This window comes from Battus philenor, unplaced genomic scaffold (assembly GCF_028537555.1).
Source record: "Battus philenor isolate CCGP_79_NKW_IND1 unplaced genomic scaffold, ilBatPhil1.0.hap1 SCAF_10, whole genome shotgun sequence".
NCBI lineage: Eukaryota > Metazoa > Arthropoda > Insecta > Lepidoptera > Papilionidae > Battus > Battus philenor.
In genome coordinates, this window is record NW_027181662.1 from 5,747,412 (window position 1) to 5,771,243 (window position 23,832).

Consider the following 23,832-nt stretch of genomic DNA (forward strand, 5'->3'; position numbering starts at 1 on the left):
TTACTCGTGATAAAAGGGTTACTATGGGAGAGGGACAATAATTGATCTCTAGGAAAGAAAATAATTGTCCTCTCATTTTAAATCTTAGGTACTATTTCCTATAGTTTAATATGATAGATTAAGTAACACACAAAGGCATTTGAAGATGAATGATAATTTTTTGAAAAATATTCTCAATTTCTGTTCTTTACAAAATAATAAATATTTTTCAACAACTACTTCTGAACTCTTCTTTATCAAATTCTGAAATAAGGAGCCGTTGAATAAAAAAAATTATTTATGTATATAAACACTAAAATATTATTTTTTTAATGGTTTATGATTTTTTTATGTTACTCGTACAAGAGATCTTCTTCGTCATCGTTACATGGCACGGGTTCCTTTTTATTTCCTGCAAATGTAAATTTGTTATATCACATACTAAAATATTATTTTAAATCCACTTACACAAACCTTAACCTTATAAAACTGAAGAGGAAGGCTGCTTTTATATACAGAATGATTGGTTGTAGGTATAATAGATTTAATGGGTTAAATATATAACTCACTTGCTGTCAATTAATTTATGGTACACCCTGTCCAAAAATCAATAGTTTCAGAAATAATAAATAACGTAATGAAAATATTGCAAGAAAAAGTGTTTTCAAAAATCGTTTTACTATATATTAAAATTAAATGTTATTTATTGTCTATCCCTACAGACTTTGTACTACCAAAAGTAATCGATCAGCCGCATTTCAATAGACATATTTCATATCTCAGAGTTAATAACATAATACAGATTGATGAGAAATAGATACTTTAAGGCATTTTGTTGACAAATGAACTACATATTCACTCTTTTAAAGCTGTTACAAGTTTGTACGGAGTCCATTCGCACGTTAAACGAATACTTTTATTTTTCTAAACAGACCAAACAATAAATTAAAAATACATACAAAGCAGGCAAACATTTGTCTTCAATAATTATTTATTAAGGGGATTAAATTTATTAATTACGATAAACTGATTATTTGTGATAGTTCTATGGCCATTATTAGGACATTTACACCTGGCCTCTTCTACATCTTTTCAATAGGAACGATTGGAAGCGGCCTGTGTTTTCATCTTTAGCTTACAGATCTCCTCATTCCTGACTATCTTCTTACTTCTATGGATTATTGAGCGTCTGTGAGTTTTCCAACGAGGCCCCAAAATGAGAGATTCGCCAGCGCTGCCCGCATTCTGCGACTTACCGCAACCTTAACCACGTTGTCGGTGCACCTGGTGGGGGGCCCAACGGAAATGAGAAGATCCGCAGTAGAACCAATATCACCGACATAGATCTAAGAATCGTTCGTCTGAAGTGGCAGGGGGCGAGGTACATTGCTCGTTCAACCGCTAGCCGTTGACGTCAAAAGGTTCTAGTAGCGACTAGTGTCTGCAGAGTTAGCAAAAACAAAATAAAGAAAAGTTGAAGCTGTACCTAGTACCTACTTTAATTCACTACGTATTAGTACAAGACAATATTTTATCATTAATTTACTCACGACACTCTTCAACAGGTACACATATTTTATTTTCATCTCTGAATGTATTCGGCTTGCAAACACATTTTGGTTGACAATTCAAGAGAAATGTATTGCATGTACTGGGTTCCTTATCTGCGTCCTCACAATTTTCTTGTAAACAATCCGAGGGACAGGGATCCCAGACTTCGTTGGGCCTTGTGCAATTTACTGGTGCTGAAAATAATATACGTAATATCTTGTAAAACAACCAACGTAACAATATTGAGTGATTAATTTTACATCCGTCCTCATAAACAGCTACAGTTTACGAGTAGAAATTAAGTTAATTGTTATAGGAGCCTTCAGTGACCGAACATACAATAGCATATACATTTTTTTTCTCAACAAATGTAAAATATTTTTCTATATTATATCATCAACATCATCATTATTTCAATCTTAGGACGTCCACCGTTTGTTAGATATAGTCTCAAGAACTTTCAATACGACCGGTTGGAGGCGGCTTGCAGCCAGTATTTGTCGATGCCCTTACGAGATCGTATATCGAGCTTGTCTCCAAATCCGACTCTTAAGGCTTCAGCGGCCATCTGTTCTGCGCGCTATGTGGTCAGTCCTGTGGCTATATCGGTTACTTTTATTCGTCTACGGATCTCTTTATTCCTGATTCAATTTTGTAGAGAAGCGATTCGATCACGCGGAAAGGGCTATACTCTATATCAACCGCGGAGCTCCGTCTTTTAATATTATGTTTAATAATTACGTATACGTAATTATTGTTACGTCACATTACGGTCGAAATTATTAATTTGTAAATAATGAGATAATTATACATTATTGCTTAATAAAACAAAATATAATATTCGCTAATAAAATTCCGCCCCATACAAAAGTTGTATGTATACAATCGCGAAACGCTATAAACCTTCCAATTGTATTTCTACTTCATTGGGTTGGTTCGATTTTAATTCCAAATATCGTTGTCGATTATTTTTACATTATAATTAGTATGCCTGGTAGCGCGGAATGCAGATCTGTTGAAAGGAGCCGGCCAGAAACTCAATGCGTGTCCTTTTAAATGAAATTTAACAATTTTTCGTGAGTATGTTAATACACAAATCATCTAAATGTGTCAATAAACAAAGTTCTACACATTGCGATGAACTCAAAACTTTTGAATGCCATAATAATATATATTTTTTTAATAGCGTACATATTTTTTTTTATTTAATTTATATTTAAATATAAGGTAAGGATAACAAAGGATAAAGGAATGTAAAGAGCATAAATAAATAAATAAATTCAAGCTTCCAATTATTTAAGTTACTTACGACATTCAGATGATAGAATACATTCCGTTTCACCTATACTTTTTTTTCTATGGTTTATATTGCACACACAACCGGATGGACAATTAGGAGGAGGTGAGCACGTGTAGTCAGTTGGAGAGTCATCCACTGGACAGTAGTTGTATGGACAATTGCTATTACAACTTAAAAACGTAGCATTTTTTCCGCACGGATCACCACCTGTAATAAAAACAGCATGACAAGCATACGAGAAAAGCAAAACGTTTGACTATTGGTAAGTATTTGCGCAGCCGTAAGGATTTTTAATTTTGTTTTTTTCATAAACCGGCAACTTTGTAAATGAATTGGTCTATTGTATATCAAGTGTTTAACAGCTAGGGAAACTTTTCAAACCAACTTTATAATTCTTATAAATGTAAAAGTAAGAAAAAAGTTTCCATGAAAAGAAAAAAAAATTAAACTTTACTTTTTCTCTTACAAACCACGGTACAAATAAAACAATTGGTTGTTTTTAACTTTTCAATTTTCTCGAAAACACGGTGTGTACGTAACAACGTTTTTATCCTTTCGAGTACGATTGATCAAATATTTTTGTCAGTACGTGATCAATGTGGGAAGTTAGTAAAACATACATATTTATGTTAATTAAAAATTTAAATTGCAACATTTTGATCTAATTAATTCTCCGTGATCGTCCATCATTCTGGATTATTATCAAATGACCTATTAAGGTGAACTATAGTTCATTATTAATTTAAAAACCTGTAATCGTTTTGACTAATTAAGGTAAGGCCATCAAAAAGTCGTTTCAGCACATAGACTCCTACTGCAAATCATATGCGTCCCCTTAAGATATCTATGGGTGGATATACCAATCGCCCCGCTTGGCAGGCATTATACCAGTGTGGTATTATGGTACACTGTGGACGCTGCTACCCGTTCTTTGGAAACTTGTTTGTGAACTATCAATCGTGTATAATTAATACACAAAGTGCAAATTATACAAGATTGTATCACGACAATCGAATTCGCAATCTACAATCGCAAGTGTCATTCATCTACCCCTGGGCTACCACTGCTCTCTTTTCTAATAATTAACCTATTCAAGTTTCCAAAATAACTTTGTGGTAATTTTTTGTACATATATTAATTTAATACAATAATAAAAATATATTCGTTTGAAATTCATTCGGACAATTCTTAGGCAAGACACAATCATCATTATTTTGATAAAAAATTAAGATGGATTGCATAGGCAACATTGGGCTTCGGATTTCTTCTTAAAGTATGTAGGTATCTCTACAATCGATCCCGCGAACTACTGTTGAAAGTCCTACTGCTCTACCACTAGGTTACCACCGCAAATTCCACTAGGGATTCATAAATCTCTGATTTACTTTGTCGTAATTGATCAAGGAGAAGACAAAGCTAACAACGAAGCTACTATTTATTGATTATTTATTTTATTAATGCCGAAATACTGTACCTAATATGCAAAATATTACGATTTATAATCGACTTTGTAATGTAATAATAATATTTTACAATAACAACTAACCTGAGCAGTTTTTCGGTGGAATACAAATTCCGTTTAATTCTGACAGTATAAATCCATCTTTGCACTTGCAACCAACGTCCAAGCATTTCTTTTTACAGGGTGCCTCATTTGGGAACTGGCAAGTAGACGGGCAGGGCGGTGGACATTCGGCTATACGAGCATTCAAGTCACCATTGCAGGCTTTTTGCGCTGGAAAATTTACCTTGGTCAGAATTACAGAAGCGAAAGTCAAGGCAAATGTAATTTATAACCGATATACTTTTTGCAAACTTAATACGTATAGAAAAGTCTACAATTATTTTTTCATTTGCGAGAACAAAACAACCAAGTCCAAGTAATGGGCAAGCAATTGGACGCTCTTATAAGGGTATCTACTGCATACTACACGAGATTTTGTAATACAAAAATGAGATTTTGTGCGTATATGAGAGCTTGTATTTATATGTCAGTGTAATTATTTATTTCTGCTTGTGTGTGTGCGTATGCGTGTGTGTGTTTTTTCATTTATCTTAAAAAATTTCTTTTCGTAGATAACAGGTTTTTTTTTTAATTTTAATGAATTGATAGAATTATTAAAAGACTTCTTATATATTGGATAGATACTTACGAGGACAGTCTTCAATTTTCACGCAATCGCCATTTTTTTCCGACAATATATATCCTGGCTGACATTTACAACCTTTGATATTCTCAGATGAAGCAACGTAAGGGCAATTTTTAGGATTTGGTTGGGCACAGGTCGCTCTGCATTCATTAGGAATGTCACAGGTATCTGTTGGAACTAATGCATTCTATTAATATTTTTTATACCAAAAAGAAGACAAATAATATAAGAATAAAAAAAAGAAAATAGAAAATAATATTGTAAGTTTTATAAGACACGAGCTGACTCAATATAAGTAGTCTTATATTACCTATGAATAGTCAATTCTACTTTATATAGAGATTAGAAAGCAATGTAATAAACAGTTATTTTTTCTAGTGCGTAAATAAATAATCATTGATGATTTCTAATATAATTGTTTATGTCAAAGATGAGGTTTTCTAAGGTTAATTAATTTTTCGAAACATCTATACTTTCTTTTTAGGTTTATAAGAGATTTTGAGAGAGGAGCTGACCAATTTATCAAATTATTAATTTGCTTAAAGTGAAATATGTTAGAATTTCAATTTTGTGAGTAAAATTCAAATTTATTTTCTTATAAATTCTTAAATACGTACAACATTCCGAAGCCGGGACGCAGATTCTTGATTCGTTCCGATAAAAGCCCTCTTTACAAGCACATCGAGGCTGACAGTTAGTTCTCGAAGGCTTGCATGCCGTATTTTTCAATTTTAGATCGTTACAATTTTCCTTTAGACATGACGTTGGACACGTGTTCCATTCCTCGTTAGGCCGTGTGCATTTTACTGGTGCTAAAATTTTAACAAAATTATTTTTTGTTATTTAAATTGGTATATTAAAATATACATATCTTTAACTCTAGAAGACAATTTTTTAACAAATAACTAGCAATATACACTCCACATATAGGCATTAGCATCGTCATTATAGTTTTATCCGTAGAACGTTCAATGCTGAACATGAGTCTCCCGTATATATTTATTAGATCGGTTATAAGCGGCCTGCATCAAGGATCTTTCAACCAACTTAACAAGCTGAAAGTCTTACGTTCTGTCAGCGGTCTCTTCTCCAGAAACTTAAGACCCCAACAGCTACTTGGTATGCACGATGCGTGGCCTACCTACTACTACTTCTACTTACCAATTCTCTGGCTTATGTCGGTTACTTCCGTTCGTATACGGATCTCTTCATTCTTAATTCGATATCGTAAAGAAATTCCGAGCATGGCCCTTTGTGTGGCTCTATCAGCTACTGTGAGCTAGCAAATAAGGCACATGACGAAATATCATATTTCAACACTGTCAATCATCACTATTAACACACATTATATGTAGGCTCTCGTTTTAAGGCATGAAGTGACGAGAAAGTGTTTTCGTAATTGTGTCTTCTTGGTTTATAGACACATTACATCCCCCTATAGATATGGGAGAGGCCTATGTCTTGCAGAGGATGTTTATAGGCTGAAAAGACGACTATCCTATACAAAAATTATTGAATAATATATTTGCTACGTAGATGGTACCATCCCCCTGCGACTGCTAGAGCTTTTTCGAACGAGATATAAATAGATGTTTTTACAATGGCCTCTTAAATACAAATAAATATTTTCATGATAACAGATTTTATTTATATTTGTTTCAGTTAACTTTTTCGTAAAAGAGAACGTCATACTTTTTCTCTTGTAAATAGGGAGATGCCGATAAATTATTTTCGGAAGACGCTGTACGCTGGCTGCTTTTAACACGACCTATTAGAAATCTATAGTCACTAGCGCGATTTCTCAATATGAATTAAATGTAATCAACGTAAACATAAATCAACAGGTCGCTCTTTTCACTTATCTGTCGAATGATTCTCATTTTGCCCAAATCCATAAACGGCCAATGTGATACAAAGTTTTTAATTTATAATATTTTAGCATCAATAATATTTCATATTTATGAACTCTTCAATACTTACGGCATTCGGTAGCAAGTATGCATTGCCTATCTTTAATACTCTTTCTCTTGTAATTAAGTTTACAAGAACACCCAGAAGGGCAGCGGAATGGTGGATCACATATAAGCGTTCCAAGTCTATCGTCTACCGGACAGTAACTGTTTGGACACTGTATATTGCAGGCCACAAATGTCTCGTTTTGTGGACACGGGTAGCCATCTAAAATTAAGTAGTGTAATTAACATAATAGTGAAATATTTCTTATACCAATAAACTAAACATTCAATTCAGTCGAAGCGAAGTAATTTTTATTTAAAAAAATAAATTATCTTACATATGAAAGGTTATAAAAGTTAAATAAATAATTGGTTTGGTTCGTAGTGGAAAAATGTAAAAGGTTTTAAACAAACACTTTGTCTAAACAAAACACTTTGTTTGAAAAATTTAAATAGGAGCTCGAACACAACCATAGGTCTCTTGAGAACGGTTATGTTTTGATATACCTTTACAGCGTTAACACATGGTCAATTCTTACAGCAGCTTGACAAAACATTGAAAGCTTTGAAATTTGGCGTTGGAAGAAAATGCTACGTATACCATAAACAGCAAGACGCTCAAACAAGATGCGGAAACTTAGCTCGACCAATGATTAGATATTAAGGTATTTTTATCTAATGAACAACGAGAGAACTTCAACAAACAACAGGTTGTAGGAAAAGTAAATGATAAAAAACTCCGTGCATGATCAACTACCCGCTGAGCTAATCAAGTCAAGTCTATAACAGCATTATTCATTACTAATGCCCTGAGGAAAGCGCAGAAAAGAGGCTGCTCAATAATTTCGTCAAGGCATTTCGCAATGGGCACAATATCGATCAAAATACGATTGAGAAGAGGTCACACAGCAATAGAAACAATGAATTTATCGCAAACAAACTGTCATCGCGTATTTTTGGAAATTTTTCTGCTTATTGGTCGCTCAGAGTGGACGATTTAACAAAACTGAATTATTTTTTATGGGATTATGATACAGTCTATATGGAGAAAATTGCGAGTTTAAATCTCGAAGTCCGACACGTTATTAGCGAATTAGACTTAATTTTTTCTAAAATGTGATTGGAATCTTTGATAAATGATCAACATATATATGTATAAAACTTTACTGTCTCAATTTATTAAAACTATATATTACATCGTTTTAACTTATTCTGTTCTGAAAAACAATTTATTGTGTTAATTCCTTTACTACCAAGCATTATGAAGTTATAATTTTACCCGAACAATCCTGCGGCAAAATACATTGTCCTTTAGGTTTTGAAAGAAGATAAGATGGTTTACACTGACAACCGTTGGGTTGACATTGCTTTTTACAGAATCCCTCATTTGGTGCTTGGCAAGAAGAAGGACACGGAGAAGGGCAGCTAATATACGTAGAGTTATTATCACAGGTCATTTGTTCTGTAAAATATATTTAATATTAAAGTATTCACTTCACTAAAGTTTAATTTACTTTAATTTTATTTTCTTAACAAGTTTTCAGTGTGCTAAGTAGAAATGCTTTAATTAGAGCCGTACTCTAGTTAAATTCTCGGAAATATTTTTATTCGTAAATTAGTTTAAAAACTTTCTTAAAAAAATTCTTGTTTGTAAATTTAAAAACTACAGAATATGATTATTAAATTTACTAGCTGTTTTATCCATATCATATTTTAATAACAAATGTTTTAACAGACTTCTTAACAAGAGGGTGCTTATGATAAAGATTTATAGTGAAAATAAACATATAAAAATTGTACTGACCATTTGGACATTGTTCTTTCGGTATACATTTTCCATTTGAATCTTTAAAGTAATTTTCGATACAATCACAACCTCTTTGGCAATCCTTTCGCTTACAAAACTGGACTTGATTGCGCATCTCGCATGTATCGGGTGGACAATTTTTTTTACAATTCGTTGCAACTTCATTCTCGCCACAAACAATTGGCGGAGGGGCTGAAATTAAAAAAAAATATTCACATTTTTATTTCTTTCGTTATAAAAAGTTATTAAAAGTATGGTAACTTTCATAATTTTATTGCGTTTACTTTAAAGTATATTACTCTAAACAAAATATATTAGATTGTTGTAGGTAAAATTGTGCATAATTAATTAGAAATTAATTACAATATTCGTAATACATTTTGTACCTTCCAAATGTAGTCTTATTATGATAATAATAAAATTATTGTATTGTAACATGACAGTATGATTAAATTTAGTCAATAAGATAATCTACTAGTCGTCGTCGTATATAGTAAGATATACCATAATCACCACGCTTGACAGGCACATTGGCAATCGCAGTGTCGAAATATAATGTTATGCAGAGGGCGTTGCTAACAATCCTCCGGAAACTTGTTTTTGAGCAGTGGCAATCGTATGTAAAAAATGCTCTAAGTGTAGAGTATATAAGAATCTAACCCACAACCTACGATCGCAAGTCTCAATCCTCTAGTGCTGGGCTACCACCGCTCTGATACTAGCAGCATATTTCTATTCATCTGTATTTATGAAGTGTAAAGATGCATTAAATAACTTCTCGTCTTATTTGTACTAAATTTGGTTATTTTTTTATTTATAAAGTCAAGTCATTTCTTTTGTTTGTTTGTTTGTTTAAAAGTATAATCAGAGTGAGTTTTTGTGTAATTGCTTCTTTCAACTTAAAGCTACGTAGGCTTTAAACGCGTCCTCACACGCTCATTAGGGTTTTCGTTTTTTTATTATCATTTACAGAATAGTTCACAATACCATAAACAGAGCAATTATTTTTCTGAGCTCTTTAATCAAATTAAATTTCTTGTACCCCGGACTTGTATTTTGATTTATGTTTAATAAATTTTAGAATTTTTTTTCATGTTCATACAGAAACATGACGATGAAGATTTTGTAAAAGTGTACAGTAGTCTACAAAAGAGTCACCATTTTTATGGAGTAAGGAAAATTTACTTACGACATTCTTCAACGGGTACACAAATATTGTTTTTATCCCTGTAAGTGTCCGGCCTGCAAATACACTTCGGCTGACAGTTTAACACGAGCGTATTGCAAACAATCGGTTTTTTTCCCGCGTCTTGGCAAGATTCCCTTAGACATGCAGAAGGGCAAGGTGACCAAACTTCATTAGGTCTTGTACAGTTAACTGGAGCTGTGTGGAAATATTTTATTTGTGAATAACTTGTTGTTTATTAGGAAATAAATATGGGATAGTACAAGTGGGGCTTGATGGTTTGAATTGTATTCTGTTTAATTTTTATTAAGTAATTAATACGACTATTTCTGTTCACGTTATCAAGTGGCGACCAGGACCGGAGGTAGAAGGTATGGATCTAAGACCTTTTATTATGGCTATCTTTGGACGGGGGAATCTTGCAGTTAGTATCTATCGCCTGTCGTGATGGTAATAATGAATTAAATATAACTTATGCGTTATCTTTCTTTCGGATAGCTTGACACGTGTTGCAATGTCAACAAATGCAAGTAATTACAAAAATAAATTTGGACACTATACTAAAATATTTAAAGACGTATTCTCCGACATATATGTACAGGGTTTTCAAAAACCATAATATCAATAGGTGTCGTCGTTGTCGATTCAAAAAAAGTGTTATATATCTTATTGCCATTGACATAATGTATTTCTACTGCAATGTATAGGCACTCCAAAGATGTGTTATAAGTAGATATACCATTATCGCCATGCTAGGCAAGCGGTTTGGTGATCGCAGTGTGATATTATAATACGCGGATGACGCTGTTATCCATCTTTTGGAAACGTGTTTGTTAGCAGTGCCAATCCTATGTACAATGCACAAAGCGTAAATTATCAAAGATTGTATCGCGGAAAACGAACCCGCGATCAACGCGTGCAATTCTCAATCCCATACCACTTAATCTGTTTATAACAAACCAAATTTACCAATCGCATAATTTTTACGATATTAATAATTCACATTATCGATTATGCGATTTATCACCACTCGGTAATGTTCTATGAAGCTATGTTAAAGACAGATTATAAAATATAAAAGCAATTAATTACACGTTTATTACGTACGTACGTAATTAACAAAATAATCACACCAATTTGCCATAATAAAAATGTCTGATGAAAGTGACGACAATTGTATGTATAACTGTATGTCAGCTTGCCAAACTTTACTCTTTCATAACATACAATAAAAAGAATGGCTTTCATAAAAATTATTTTGTTTTGATAACTATTTTTAAAAAATCCTTACGAAACTTAGTTAAGCAATCTCTTACCATAAATCTTGTATCCTTGTGTAATATTTACATTAAAATTAAGAAATAATAAATCTTATTAACAGGTCTAACTATATTCTCAAATTTCAATTTAATAATTAGGACTGTGCAGGTAAAGTTACCTGTATCCTATCTAAGTAGATAGCTGAATCGAGTAAAAATACAAAGTTAAAGAGATGACTATCTTAATTCACAGCAAGATTTTAATGATGTCAATGCAACTCAATCTATATAGATTTCTATTGGCTGGTGCAATTACGTCAAAAAAATTCTCGTCTATATTATATATATCATATATATAATATTATATATATTATATATTATCATCTATAAGCCTACGCCACCTCCATAGATTTTCAATAGAACCGGTAGGAACCTGTCTACATCCTTCGTCGACCTTGTTAAGGTCTTTCCACCTAGTCTCTCCACTCCAAAAGCTCATAGCATTAACCACATTAGTAAAGCTTCTTAAAGCATCATTGATAATTCTTTTTAAATTTTAAATAGTATACATCTAATCATGCATAAAACTATTTTTCCAAATTATTACGAGAACTTACGGCAATCAGACGAGAGTATGCATTTGTTACTTCCTCTAGTTTTTTTTCTGTGGTTTAATTTGCAAATACAGCCTGAAGGACAATGTGCAGGAGGTAAGCATGTATAGTTAGGAGGCGAATCGTCTACCGGGCAATAATTATAAGGGCATTTGTTATTACAACTTGCAAACGTCGCATTTGTACCACATGGATTACCACCTGTAATAAAACAATTATTTAACATGTTAAATATTTATATAAACATACGACATCAGATTAAGCGAATCGCCGGCAAAGGCCAACAAGTTAAGAATGGGTTTGAATAGTGTCATAGTTTACGAGAACAACGCACGAGTATTTAAACACAATAACAGGGGCCGAAGAAATCTAGCGCTGTAAAAACTTATTGAACGTCAGCATTTTAATTTGTTTATTTCTGAATTACTGAACAATGCCAATTTTGTTAACATTTGTAAGAATACCTGGAATAAATAATTAGACGACGAGGCACTTCTTTACAGTTTTGCCATTGTTTGCAAGTAATAAAAAAATACTCCTTACAAAGTTCTTAAAGATTGATACAAGATGGCGTTCGGGGCGCTGTTAATACAATCAATGGCGATAGATGGCTCTGGTTATTGTTTACCTCACACCGTGGTTTGTTTTAAGCTGTTGCACATGAACGTTCCTTCTAATTGACATGGCCATTATGAAGAAGTGATAACTATGAACCGGCATGTATAGATAGAAGCTATTTCTAATAGTTAGTTATAATATAAGAAAATGAATAGCTAACCTGGACATTGAGAAGGTTCAATGCAAACGCCATTTAATTCAGATAATATAAACCCATCTTTACATTTGCATCCTACATCCAAACATTTCATTTTGCACGACGTTTCATACGGAGATTGGCAAGTAGCTAGACACGGCGGCGGACATTCAGCTAGAGTAGCATTTTTATCGCCATTGCAATCAGATTGCGCTGAAAGTAACACGGGATGTCTGTGTTATTTAAAGAAGTCATTAAAGACAAGCCTCATTTCGCAGAGAACATAAGGTCTTGTAACACTACCAAGGTCCAATGTGATTATGTGGGTGAAACATTTTTTTAAGCAGTTTGTCCATCGGTCTCTCAATGTCATATCTTTACATTGCCTGTGTGACTATGGTGATATACAACATTCATAGAAAGTCGCAGGCTCTTGCCGGGAAACAAACCTGTGACGTACGATCGTCACAATTTTTAACTCACACGTACAAACAACAGACACATAAACGTACACACTCCTTAAAACAATCGTTTTTCATTCTATATTTAAATTTTCTTATGAATCTATAATATTATATAACTTAATTGTTTGTGCTTTAAATAAAGGCTAAGCTTACGAATAGAAAGGCACTAGTTTCTGTAATACTAAGTTTTTTAAAGATAAAGATACCGAAGTATAAAGATAATTTTTACATCATATACGACAATGTGTGACAAAAATACAAGCGGTTTTGTTCGTAAATTTGTTCTGAAATCCAATAACTTTAAGACATTCTAAATTAATTTTTCTAAATTGATTAATTTTTCTAATTGTATTCTCTAATAAATAAATAACTAATTTAGTTTTACTAAATAGTTAATTTACGGAGTGAGTTTAAATTACGTATTTTCTTTTAAATCGTATCTTAATTTTGAAAGCTTAGTAGCATTTTTTTACTTGCATAAAAATTAATAATTTACCAAGAAGTATATTTGTTAAAAAAAGAACTTAAAATGTTAATATGGAAATAGTCTATTGAAGAAGCATCATAATATTTAAAATGTTTGATAGAGAGGACTTTTATGCGCATTATGGTCATATAAATTTAATGACTCGTATAACGTTCGTTCTTGGTGAGTAAATTCAAAATTTTATAGCTGTAAGCCGACAATATATTAAAATTAAATAACAAATACATACGCGGACAGTTTTCAATTTTTACACATTTTCCGTGTTTATGTGTGAGCACAAATCCTGGTTTGCATTTACAACCATGGATATTTTCGGTTGTGCTTTCATGGTCACAGTTTCGAGGATTTGGTTCAGCGCACGTAGATCTACATTCATATGGAACGTCGCATATCTTCTTTGGAACTAATATTAAAAAAATAAAATAAAATCAAACAATGCTTTATTTGCGATCTTGAGATATTACATCTTAGCATTGCATGGATTCACCGTGCGGGTTCCGGGTTGCAAAGTATAAAGCGAAAGAGTGTGTGGTCCTTTTCGCGATGGACTTTTGCGTTCAACTTTTGGGCTAACAACCCGGGTATCAGATGTAAGGAGACCTCCTTGCAATGCATTGGCGTTCACCTTCACCAAAAAGACACCCTCGAACTAATCTTTACGTTGCAAAGCGAAGGTAAAAATGCCGTATATGGGAAGATAATATTAAAGTAACAACAGAAAAAACAAACTAAAGTAGTATAAAGAAGAAAGGATAGAAATGTACAAAGGCGGCTTTCACTTTATACTTAATTTCAAGATACTGTAATAGACAAAAGGTTTAATAAAGACAAAAATTATTATTAAAAAATATAACAATTCCCGTAGATAATTCTTGCAAAGAAATTCTTACTACAGCACATACTCGATACATAAAGGATGATCGCGTAAAAGCTTTAAATGAGTGATTGAAAAGCTCATTTGCAAAAGCTTCAACGTTTTTAAGTCCGTTTCCAATCAACCTGTATAATGTGGTAACTAAGAAATACGTTATATTAATTTATTTTTATATTTATTTTATTTATTTATTTAACAGTTTATTGTACACAATAAAAACACTAAAGTAACAATACAAATATAACTGACACAACAGGCACTACTTATTTCTAACCAGAAATTTCTTCCTGTAGGCCTACGGAAGGAGATTCATAAAAAGTAAGGCAGACACAACGTGCACAATAATTAAATTGAAATATTTACAATAGATACGACTTTTGACCATAATTACATACTTAACATGAACATAAATGTATACTTACATATTATATACTTACATAAATAAGCATAATAAATAATATATATACATAATATAAGCATAAATACATATATAACTAAAAATATTATATATACTAGACAACTAGCGATAAATAGTGCTCTTTGACTCGCTTTTTAAATACAGGAAATGATGGACAATCACGTACTTCGTAGGGGAGAGCGTTCCATAATCTTGCGGCATGGACAGTGAAGGAATAGGAAAAGAAATCAGAGTGATGGGTGGGGATGGCCAGTGACGTCCTTACGTTCGTACGACAAGGTTTGTCCTGGTTTTTTTATATATTGAAAGGCAACATGCCAATTACTTCTGGCTGTACAGTCTGCAGGGACAGATAGTAAACAATAATAGATTTTAAAATGTAGTACTTCCATTTTAGAAAATGCTATTTCTTATTATACTATCATAACTTCACGCTTGTAGTATGTATAAGTTAAGCTATTTTTGTATTCTTCTACTCACCTACAGGTGAATGAATAAAAAAAGAAAATAGATTTTTTCATAATTTGATACTTACAGCATTCCTCAGCTGAGACGCAAGTACCCGATTTGTTACGATAAAAGCCTTCTTTGCAAGTACACCGTGGCTGACAATTTAACATCGACGGTCTACATGCCGTATCTTGAATATTGAGGTCATCGCAATTTTCTTTGAGACACGACGTTGGACAAGTGTTCAATTCCTCGTTAGGTCTTGTACATTTTACAGGTGCTAAAATCGTATGAATAGAAAAATACAGAAGTAAATTTAATACAAGTAAACATAAAGATCTTTGCCCTTCTAACATTAGTAGACACTCTCCGGTAGCAACTGGCAGTTATGTAGGATTCGTCAAAGACTTAAATGACTTAGTGTTTTCAGTGATTGTGCAATATAATTGTTATTCTAACATTTGCTTCGCAATTTCTTTTTATTAGCATGCTATTTATGTGCCATCATTTATAAAAGATAGTAACAGACCCGTAAAAAATATAAGATATTAAAATAAACTCGTAACGCCTAAATTTAGTCGCCAAAATTTAACAAATTCTTCATGGGTCTAAGTGTACGCATATATATATTAAAGTTCCATAACATATCTTGGGCCATTCTTTTCTAAGTTTTAAATCTAAAATTATGAGTATATGAGTATTAAGTAAATATTACTATACCACTCAAGAGTTTTAATTAATGGGTATTTTTGAAACTTAGTTTATTGGGACATTTAAACACTTGATTTTACAATGTACATATCATTTTTTTCAATTTCATATAAATGAACAACTATTGAGTTTTTGATCGGAACATCTCAACAGAATCGCGTTCCGTGACGGTGATTTTACTACTTATTAATGTGGAAATAATCGTCGATTCAAAAGCGCATGTACACCTCTTCATCTACTAGAATAAAGATATCTTGAACTTGGCATGAAATTGTTTTATATGATTTCACAATTTCAAAAATTGGTAGCATTAAAACAGCTTGGTATTAATGAACATGTCAATTCATACCTATATAATATTTTTGTAAATATATTAAATTATTATTAAGATATATAATGCACAATTATAAGTATAGTTATGAAAGCTACAATATAATACACATAATGTTGTCTAATACGTCTACTTCTTTATGAAGGGCAATAAAAATTCAAGATGCTTTGTGCCGCCAAAAAGCAGTTAGTACCTTGTACGAAAGAAGAAATAGCTCTGCAATATTTCCTACCTAAACAATATTTTTCATCGGTTAAGGAAAGTACGAAATATAATTCGTCATTGAAAATTGTATAGAATCATCCCCTGTTCCCTTAAATTGTTATAATGCTACAATTATACTTATACTACTTCAACATATCATTAAAAATATTTATATAGAAGAAATAACCAGGATTGTTAAAATTATAATAATATAATAAAACCATAGAATTATAGTCGAAAGACTGTAACTCCAGACGCTGTAGATAGATCTCGCTAATAAACTATAGCCTCAGCAAAAGGACACCGCTTGGTTGAGTCGCCAATTTATATAAATTACTTACGACACTCCGCGGTAAGAATACACCGAGGGTCTTTAACACTCTTAAGCTTGTAGTTCAGTTTGCAGGAACATCCGGAAGGACATGGGTAGGGTGGATCACAAGCTATTATCGCACGACTGTCATCTATTGGGCAATAGCTGTCCGGACATCTCACATTGCAAGGCACAAATGTTTCGTTTTGTGAACATGGGTAACCATCTGAAATTAAAAAATAATATAAGCGTGAACCTAGTATTCGTAACTTTTAGAAGAAGAGGAGAATACAATGTTACGCAAAAAACTGAGCAGAGGCAGAGATGGCAGAGGTCCGCTCTAAGTTATCTCCATCTGAATATATCGTATTCAAATAAGGGTCGTCGTCATGTAAGGGTCATAATGATATGAACCTATTCCATCAATGATCAGAACTTGGAAGGTTTTTCATTCATTTGTATGGAAATCCAAATTCACATAATATTACTTAAAAATGACTCGACAACATCGTTCCTTCAGAGTTGAAACTCAAAAGATATCAGAAAAACATCTTTTGAAACAAGTTTGTATTAGCTTTTCTTAATATATTAATTTTAAGCCAAAATACCTTATGTTTATGATCAGAGTTAACAGTACTAAGAATATGCAATTTCAAAGGAAAAACCTAATGTATTAGCACTTACTTTGCGGCATAAAACACATCGTGGTAGCAACAAAAAAGCAAATTTGTATTTCGCATTTATAACAATTTGTCGTTGTAGTTTCAACCCATAGACGCCAACTGCAAGGCATAAGCCTAACCTAAAGATATCTATAGACGATAATAATCGCTACGCTTGGCAGATGATTTGGCGATCACTATGTCGTATAATGGTACGCAGTGATCGCTGCTGCCCATCCTTTTGAAAGTTGTTTGTTTGCAGTGGCACTCCTATATAATTAATGCACAAAGTGGATTATATAACATTGTATCTCGGGAATCGAACTCGTCACCTCGAATTGCACGTCTTATTCCTCTACCACTGGACTACCACTGCTCTCTTTATAATAATTGCCCCATTATATTTGTCAAAATGTCTTCGTACTAGTTTTTTTTTTGTACATATCATAATTTAACATATTAATAAAAATATAATTGTACCTGGACAATCCTTTGGCAAAATACATTCGCCATTAATTTTTGATAAAAGATAAGAAGGATTACATTGGCAGCCCTGGGCTTCGCATTTCTTCTTACAATATCTCTCATTTGGCGATTGACACGTAGACGGACAGGGTGAAGGGCAATCTATATATGTTGCATTGCCATCACATGAGAAAGGATCTGTAAATTCATATTAATCCACACACTATATTATGTATAACAGTATATCTATATATAGAAACGTAAATAATACATTGCGTTTGTGGTAATAAGTTTATACAGTTCCGTAAGCTATAAACAATTAATGAATATATCTTGCAATAAAAATCTATGCAAAATCTCTACGTAGGTAATTTTATACTTATATTATTAGTAGGTTACGAACGCTGTAAAATGTTCAATAAGAAATCCTACGCACCTGGTTGACAACAGATAAGTACATCTGCACGGAATAGCACTTAAATCTACATGGTGCGTTGTGAATAAAGAAGTCTAGGGATCTAATTACTGGGATTTTCTAGAAACAAGGCTCATAGTTTTGCTAATAATAGTTGTCGATAAAATTCTACCTGTAATTTTGTAAAAGACTTTCATAACGTAATTATTTTCTGCGCTTAAAGTAAATTTATCTCTATTTAATCTCCATTAATTTCTGTAGACTTTTAGTCTCATCTATTTGCTGATGAGCTAATTTAAATAATGATAATAACACAATAAAAATAAAGATGTGTTTATACGTGATTTCTCGTTTTAAAATCACGTCGATTTGCTTTCAAATGATATTTGAATTTTCATTTTCCCAAGAACAAGTTTTAGGATTTATCGTCCGTACAAGACTAAACTGACCTTCGTCGAAATGTTTGAAGTAGACACTAAACTTCAATTACGTAGAGAGAGAACTAAACTCCTCTATAAATACACTTATGACATTACGGGCGAACGCATATTTACATGTATATACACACAGTTGAAATAACATTTTTCTTTACTTACTCTTCGGACATTGTTCTTTAGGGATACATTTTCCATTGGAATCTCGTAAATAATTATCGATACAATTACAACCCCGGACGCAACCACTCGGTCTGCAATCCATAAGCTGAAGATCAAAGTCACAGGAGTCGGGCGGACAAGTCTTTATACATATACTTTCGATTTCATTATCACCACAAATAATCGGCGGAGGAGCTGTAATAAAAATAAAAATTCCGAAATTAAAAATAAAAACACACCTTATCCTTTTCTGATTTAAATTACCATACATTAACAGGTATTCCCTTATACATAATTTTCTCTCTATTAATATCATATTACAATTATTATAAAATGTAAGAAAGTTAATTTTTATTAACGATATAATATAAAAAAATTCTGTGTTATTTATGAACTTTAATTATAATCTTGATCTTTAAATAATATTTCCTTGCTAATACAAACAAAGATATTCCATTAGAGGAAATAAAAAAAATTATAATTGATAAATAACTTTTTCATTAGAAATACGTAAATGTCACTAATTTATACTAAGTGTACTTTTTTTGGATAAGTTTTTTTTTAAGAATTCATCAATATTTATTTGACTTAACCTAATGATTTTGATCGCGTGATGCACTCTTTGGGAATATACATTTTTCTTGAAAAAAAAAAGTCGAGAGAGAGAGAGACATTACAAAAACATAACGTCTACTTTGTGTAAAAAAAGGAAAAAATGGGGAATTTTGATTTAAATAAATTTATATATCACTGGGCCCCAAGAGTTTAATTTATAATTGGAGAAAATTAGGTTGAAACACATATTGATTTTTTTTATTGATAATGGAATGGTTTATATAAAATACCGAAGATTACAAATTAAAAGGAGTTTACGTAATAACTCCTTTCATTTAGTTGGTATTTTTAAATTATTATCGCATACGAATTATGTTATTTCAATCACGAAAAGAACGCCTGTAGAGCCTAATTTTATGAAAACTCGAATCAAATTACTCACTATAACGGCACCCACCAACATTTATTACAAGAAAGATGGTATATATATGAAGCGGTACGTACGAGGAGGGCAGTCTTCATTTAAAACACAAATTCCTTCTGTATCTCTTAGGTAGTTTTCCTTACAATCACAACCAGGTTCACATTTGTACTCTTCTGTGCACGCATATTCAGTATAAGAAATGTTACAGAATTTAGGGGGGCATGATATTTTACATTTATAGTATTCTTCATTAACGCCGCAACCAATAGGCGGATCTGAAAACATTTTCTAAATATTTAATTTCATTTTCAATATGAAACTAAAAATTAAATTAAATAATTTAAAATTTAATGGTTAGCAGAATTATTTAAATACATTTGTCAGTTTCCACTTCGTTAAATGTACTTTAAATTACAATATAGTAAGATGTAACTTAATTGTACTGTTCATTGTCTAAAATACAATGTAAACTATTTTCGGCGTGAAAAGCCAAAATTTAGCTCTAGATTATTCCATTTTTGTAAGCGGTTATTACTTTTTTAATATCATACTCTGTAAGTGGCCAATTTCAGAAAAGTTTCTCGTCGCTCTGCGTAATTGCAAAAAAATTTAAATCTAAATTTTTATTCGTAAATATTATTTAAGTATAAAAAAATTTACTGTCGTTAAAAGTTACTTCAAAATTTAAGGAGACGGCTTAAATCACAATAATTAAATTGTATTTGGGGCCTCGTGGTTCTGAAGTAAAGACCACGTCTACCCACAAGAAGACCTTAACAATTTGTTCTGTCCACCCTGGATTGAAGCCTCTTCCTACTGGTCCTATTATGAATCTATAGGAAAAAAGGCCTATAACAAGCAGTGGACGTTGTATCACTGTAATGATGATGAAACTTAGTGTTCTTAGTATATTAATCAGTAAATGTAATTTATTTAAAGAGTAAACAAGTATTTTATATTATAATCAGAATAAGCTTAAAATAAGTAGATAATAAAAAAAAAATATTAAAAAAAATACCAACGACAGTTGCTCTTTTAAATGAAATTTAATTATTTTTTTCATGTTTACATTTTAATGTCAATCATGTAAATGAGTCAACAAACCAAGTTACGCACATTTCGATCCAGTAAAAACTATTGAATGCTATAATAAGTTTTATTTGATAATACACTTTTAATTTTAGATTTAAAACTGGTGGAACTTTATTATATATGCGTACACCCATACCCCTAAAGAATTTGTTAACTTTTTAAAGACGAAAGTAATTGCATTAATTAATAAAGTTAAAAATACATACTCACTTCGTTCATCAAGGCATTGAGAATATGCGACAGCCAAAGGCATCAATAATGTGTAAAAAATTAACATGATACCTGAATACGACTGGAAAATAAAAAAAGTGTAAACGTTTATATCACGAAAATTTACTTAGTAAATATAGTAAACATCTGATCCAACAATGAAATTTAAACACCACAGGTTTCGAATCAAGAGAATATATTTAGTTTCGAAACACGATTTTCATATCACAACACATTTTATACTTCTTTACACATGATTAAAAGTTGATGTTACTTTAAAAAAACTTTATACCTTGAGTCTTTAGATAAATAGTAAAATGAGATGCCATACAATGTGAAGTCAAAGATGTAGTTTAAAAATTTAAAAAAAATTTACATCTACTGTCTACATATTATATTATTGTTTATAAACTGTTGATTATGGCTATAACACTCGCCCAAGTTGTACACAATGATTTCTGAGTATTAATGGATATGTCCATGACAAGTTTGATGCGGATGAGTCATCACAAACGGGAAATAACCGCGTTAAATTAAAATACTGACATGTTAAAAGAATTTGTTTTTTTTTTTAATGGCTTCAATGATTTAAACCTCCTTGCTAAGAAGTTTAAGAAGTTTTAAAAGTGTATTTAATTTATAGAAACAGCTGTTTATTCCTAAATAGAATTAACGAAAGAGTTCTCTATGAATTTTGAATACATTAATATACATATAATTTTTTTTTAATTTTATTAATTTGAATTAAAAACGAGGCAACTAATTTCATCAGAGTGTAACCTTACATGCAGTGAGACGTAAGTGGAGATTAACAAATACCGTACGTATATACTTTAGGTTTTTTGGTCTGGGACATGCTGGTTTTTCAATGATTTTTATGTATGGCTTGCTACCAGTGGTGATGTTATTTAAATTATGCATAAAAAAGTTTGATCGTGAGATATGTCTCTCTCTTTTTTAATATCATTTATTATTGAGGGTTTTTCGACACTCTCATAAGACTATTACAAAGCATACAAACAAACATAATAGAACTTTAGATCAGGAGTGAGCAACCTTTTTATTCGATGAGCCAATTTTAACATTAATAATTTTTGCGGATCGCACATAATGTAACACTTTTTGTATAATTTAGTTACCAAAAAACTTATTAAATCTTTATATTTAGTAAGTAAAAATAATAATGACAAAATACTCCAATTTTAATCGTAAAGAAAAATTAACAAGATAAGAACGGAAAACCGAACATACTTGAAAATTTTAATAAGAAATTTGGCACCGGTTTTTTATACAGCATATGTATACAAAGTACGAACATAATCATGCATCACTCAGTTTTGATCAGTGATCTTTATAATCTTTATGATCTTTATAATTAAATTAACAATATATTGACGAGAAATAATAGATAAAATAAATTCATTTCTAGAAATTCTTCACAGACCGCTTGAACATATTTATCGGTCCGCTTGTTGCACATTGCTACTTTAGATAATGACCTAAGGTCGAAACATTCTTTTCATGATTGTAATACTGATGTTGTAGAAATCTAGCTATTATATCTATTATAAACGCCGGAGATATATATAGCCTTACTAGTATTTTACAAAAATCATTATATTTAATTTTTTGACATCACCGATGTAATTTTGGAGAATACAACATGCTTCCGAGACACAGTTATTAAAAATCTATTGATGATCGTCCAATAGCGTGTTAATGTCTTGTCAATGTCTAAGAAAGCGTTCTTGCGGTTCAAGTAACTACAACCTTTCTACGCCACTATTATTTATACCTTCCAACGAGACTTACAATTACCACTTATCAACCTGTTAAGGTAATTGTTAAAACATAATAAATCTACAACTTTTGCGGGACTTTGCGCTGTCCTGTTGTTTGTCAGAATGCATTGTCGTCTTAAGTTTATTTAACATTATTCCAAAATTAAGTCGTTTAAGCTACTCCTGTATGGACGGTTGACAAAAATTTTCTAACGTTATCATTTATTTTGATGTTTAAATTAGGTTCCCACAATTGGTCTATAAAATTTGCGTTCCGGGAGCGGCACGACACCGGCCTAATTACTACTTTGACTAATCCATTTATCTATTATATTGCTCTAACAGTAATCAAAAATATGTAATCATCACTATCTGTATTGGAGCTATGTGATAAAATAGCTTAGGTAATGCAAAACTTGCTACATCCAAATTTCTGAATTTAAAAAAAATGCAGACAACCGTTTAACGGCATGTATAATGATTTGTAATTATATTTAAGTAAATTAGAGAAACCTATAATTGGCCTATGTTAAAGATAAAGTTCTTTTAGTATTTTAATTATTTTTAAACGCTGTTGGATCTCTTAAAAATTGAAAAAAAATCCAATACAAGTATTCTCTGTGAAAGATCCTCTCTCGGTGGGCAAACTTGTATTCAAATAATAAATACATTACTATTAACCTAATACATAACACATTACTATACTCTTAACAACATAAAAATGACTAAAAATATACAAAATTAAATTTAAAAAAACACCTATCCAAACAAAACCGTTTAAATAATTCAAAGACATAAAAAGAAACATTACAGTGTAATGTCTGT

At 31.7% G+C, this 23,832-nt stretch overlaps 1 protein-coding gene across 1 annotated transcript; it reads right to left on the reverse strand.

Moving 5' to 3' along the window:
- Positions 1–322: 322 nt before the first annotated feature.
- Positions 323–21,269, reverse strand: LOC137926807 (zonadhesin-like). The gene is made up of 19 exons (XM_068770517.1): positions 21,227–21,269; positions 20,005–20,199; positions 18,946–19,140; positions 17,950–18,132; positions 16,836–17,033; positions 15,334–15,528; positions 13,736–13,909; positions 12,580–12,768; positions 11,805–12,002; positions 9,932–10,126; positions 8,740–8,934; positions 8,215–8,397; positions 6,961–7,158; positions 5,598–5,792; positions 4,984–5,157; positions 4,377–4,565; positions 2,840–3,037; positions 1,530–1,724; positions 323–391 (listed from the first exon to the last, which is right to left on the reverse strand). Exons 1-19 carry the CDS (start codon positions 21,267–21,269, stop codon positions 333–335), a joined length of 3,351 nt encoding a protein of 1,116 aa, XP_068626618.1. The 3' UTR covers positions 323–332.
- Positions 21,270–23,832: the final 2,563 nt, after the last annotated feature.

Bases quoted from the DNA above. Each gene is read 5' to 3' on its own strand.
- LOC137926807 (XM_068770517.1), bottom strand. From the start codon at position 21,269: ATGCCTTTGGCTGTCGCATATTCTCAATGCCTTGATGAACGAA. The intron at 20,200-21,226 runs GTGAGTATGTAT...AAATGTTTTCAG, and splicing joins TCAATGCCTTGATGAACGAA to ATCCGCCTATTGGTTGCGGC. The intron at 10,127-11,804 runs GTAAGTTCTCGT...ATTTCCACACAG, and splicing joins CATACTCTCGTCTGATTGCC to CTCCAGTTAACTGTACAAGA.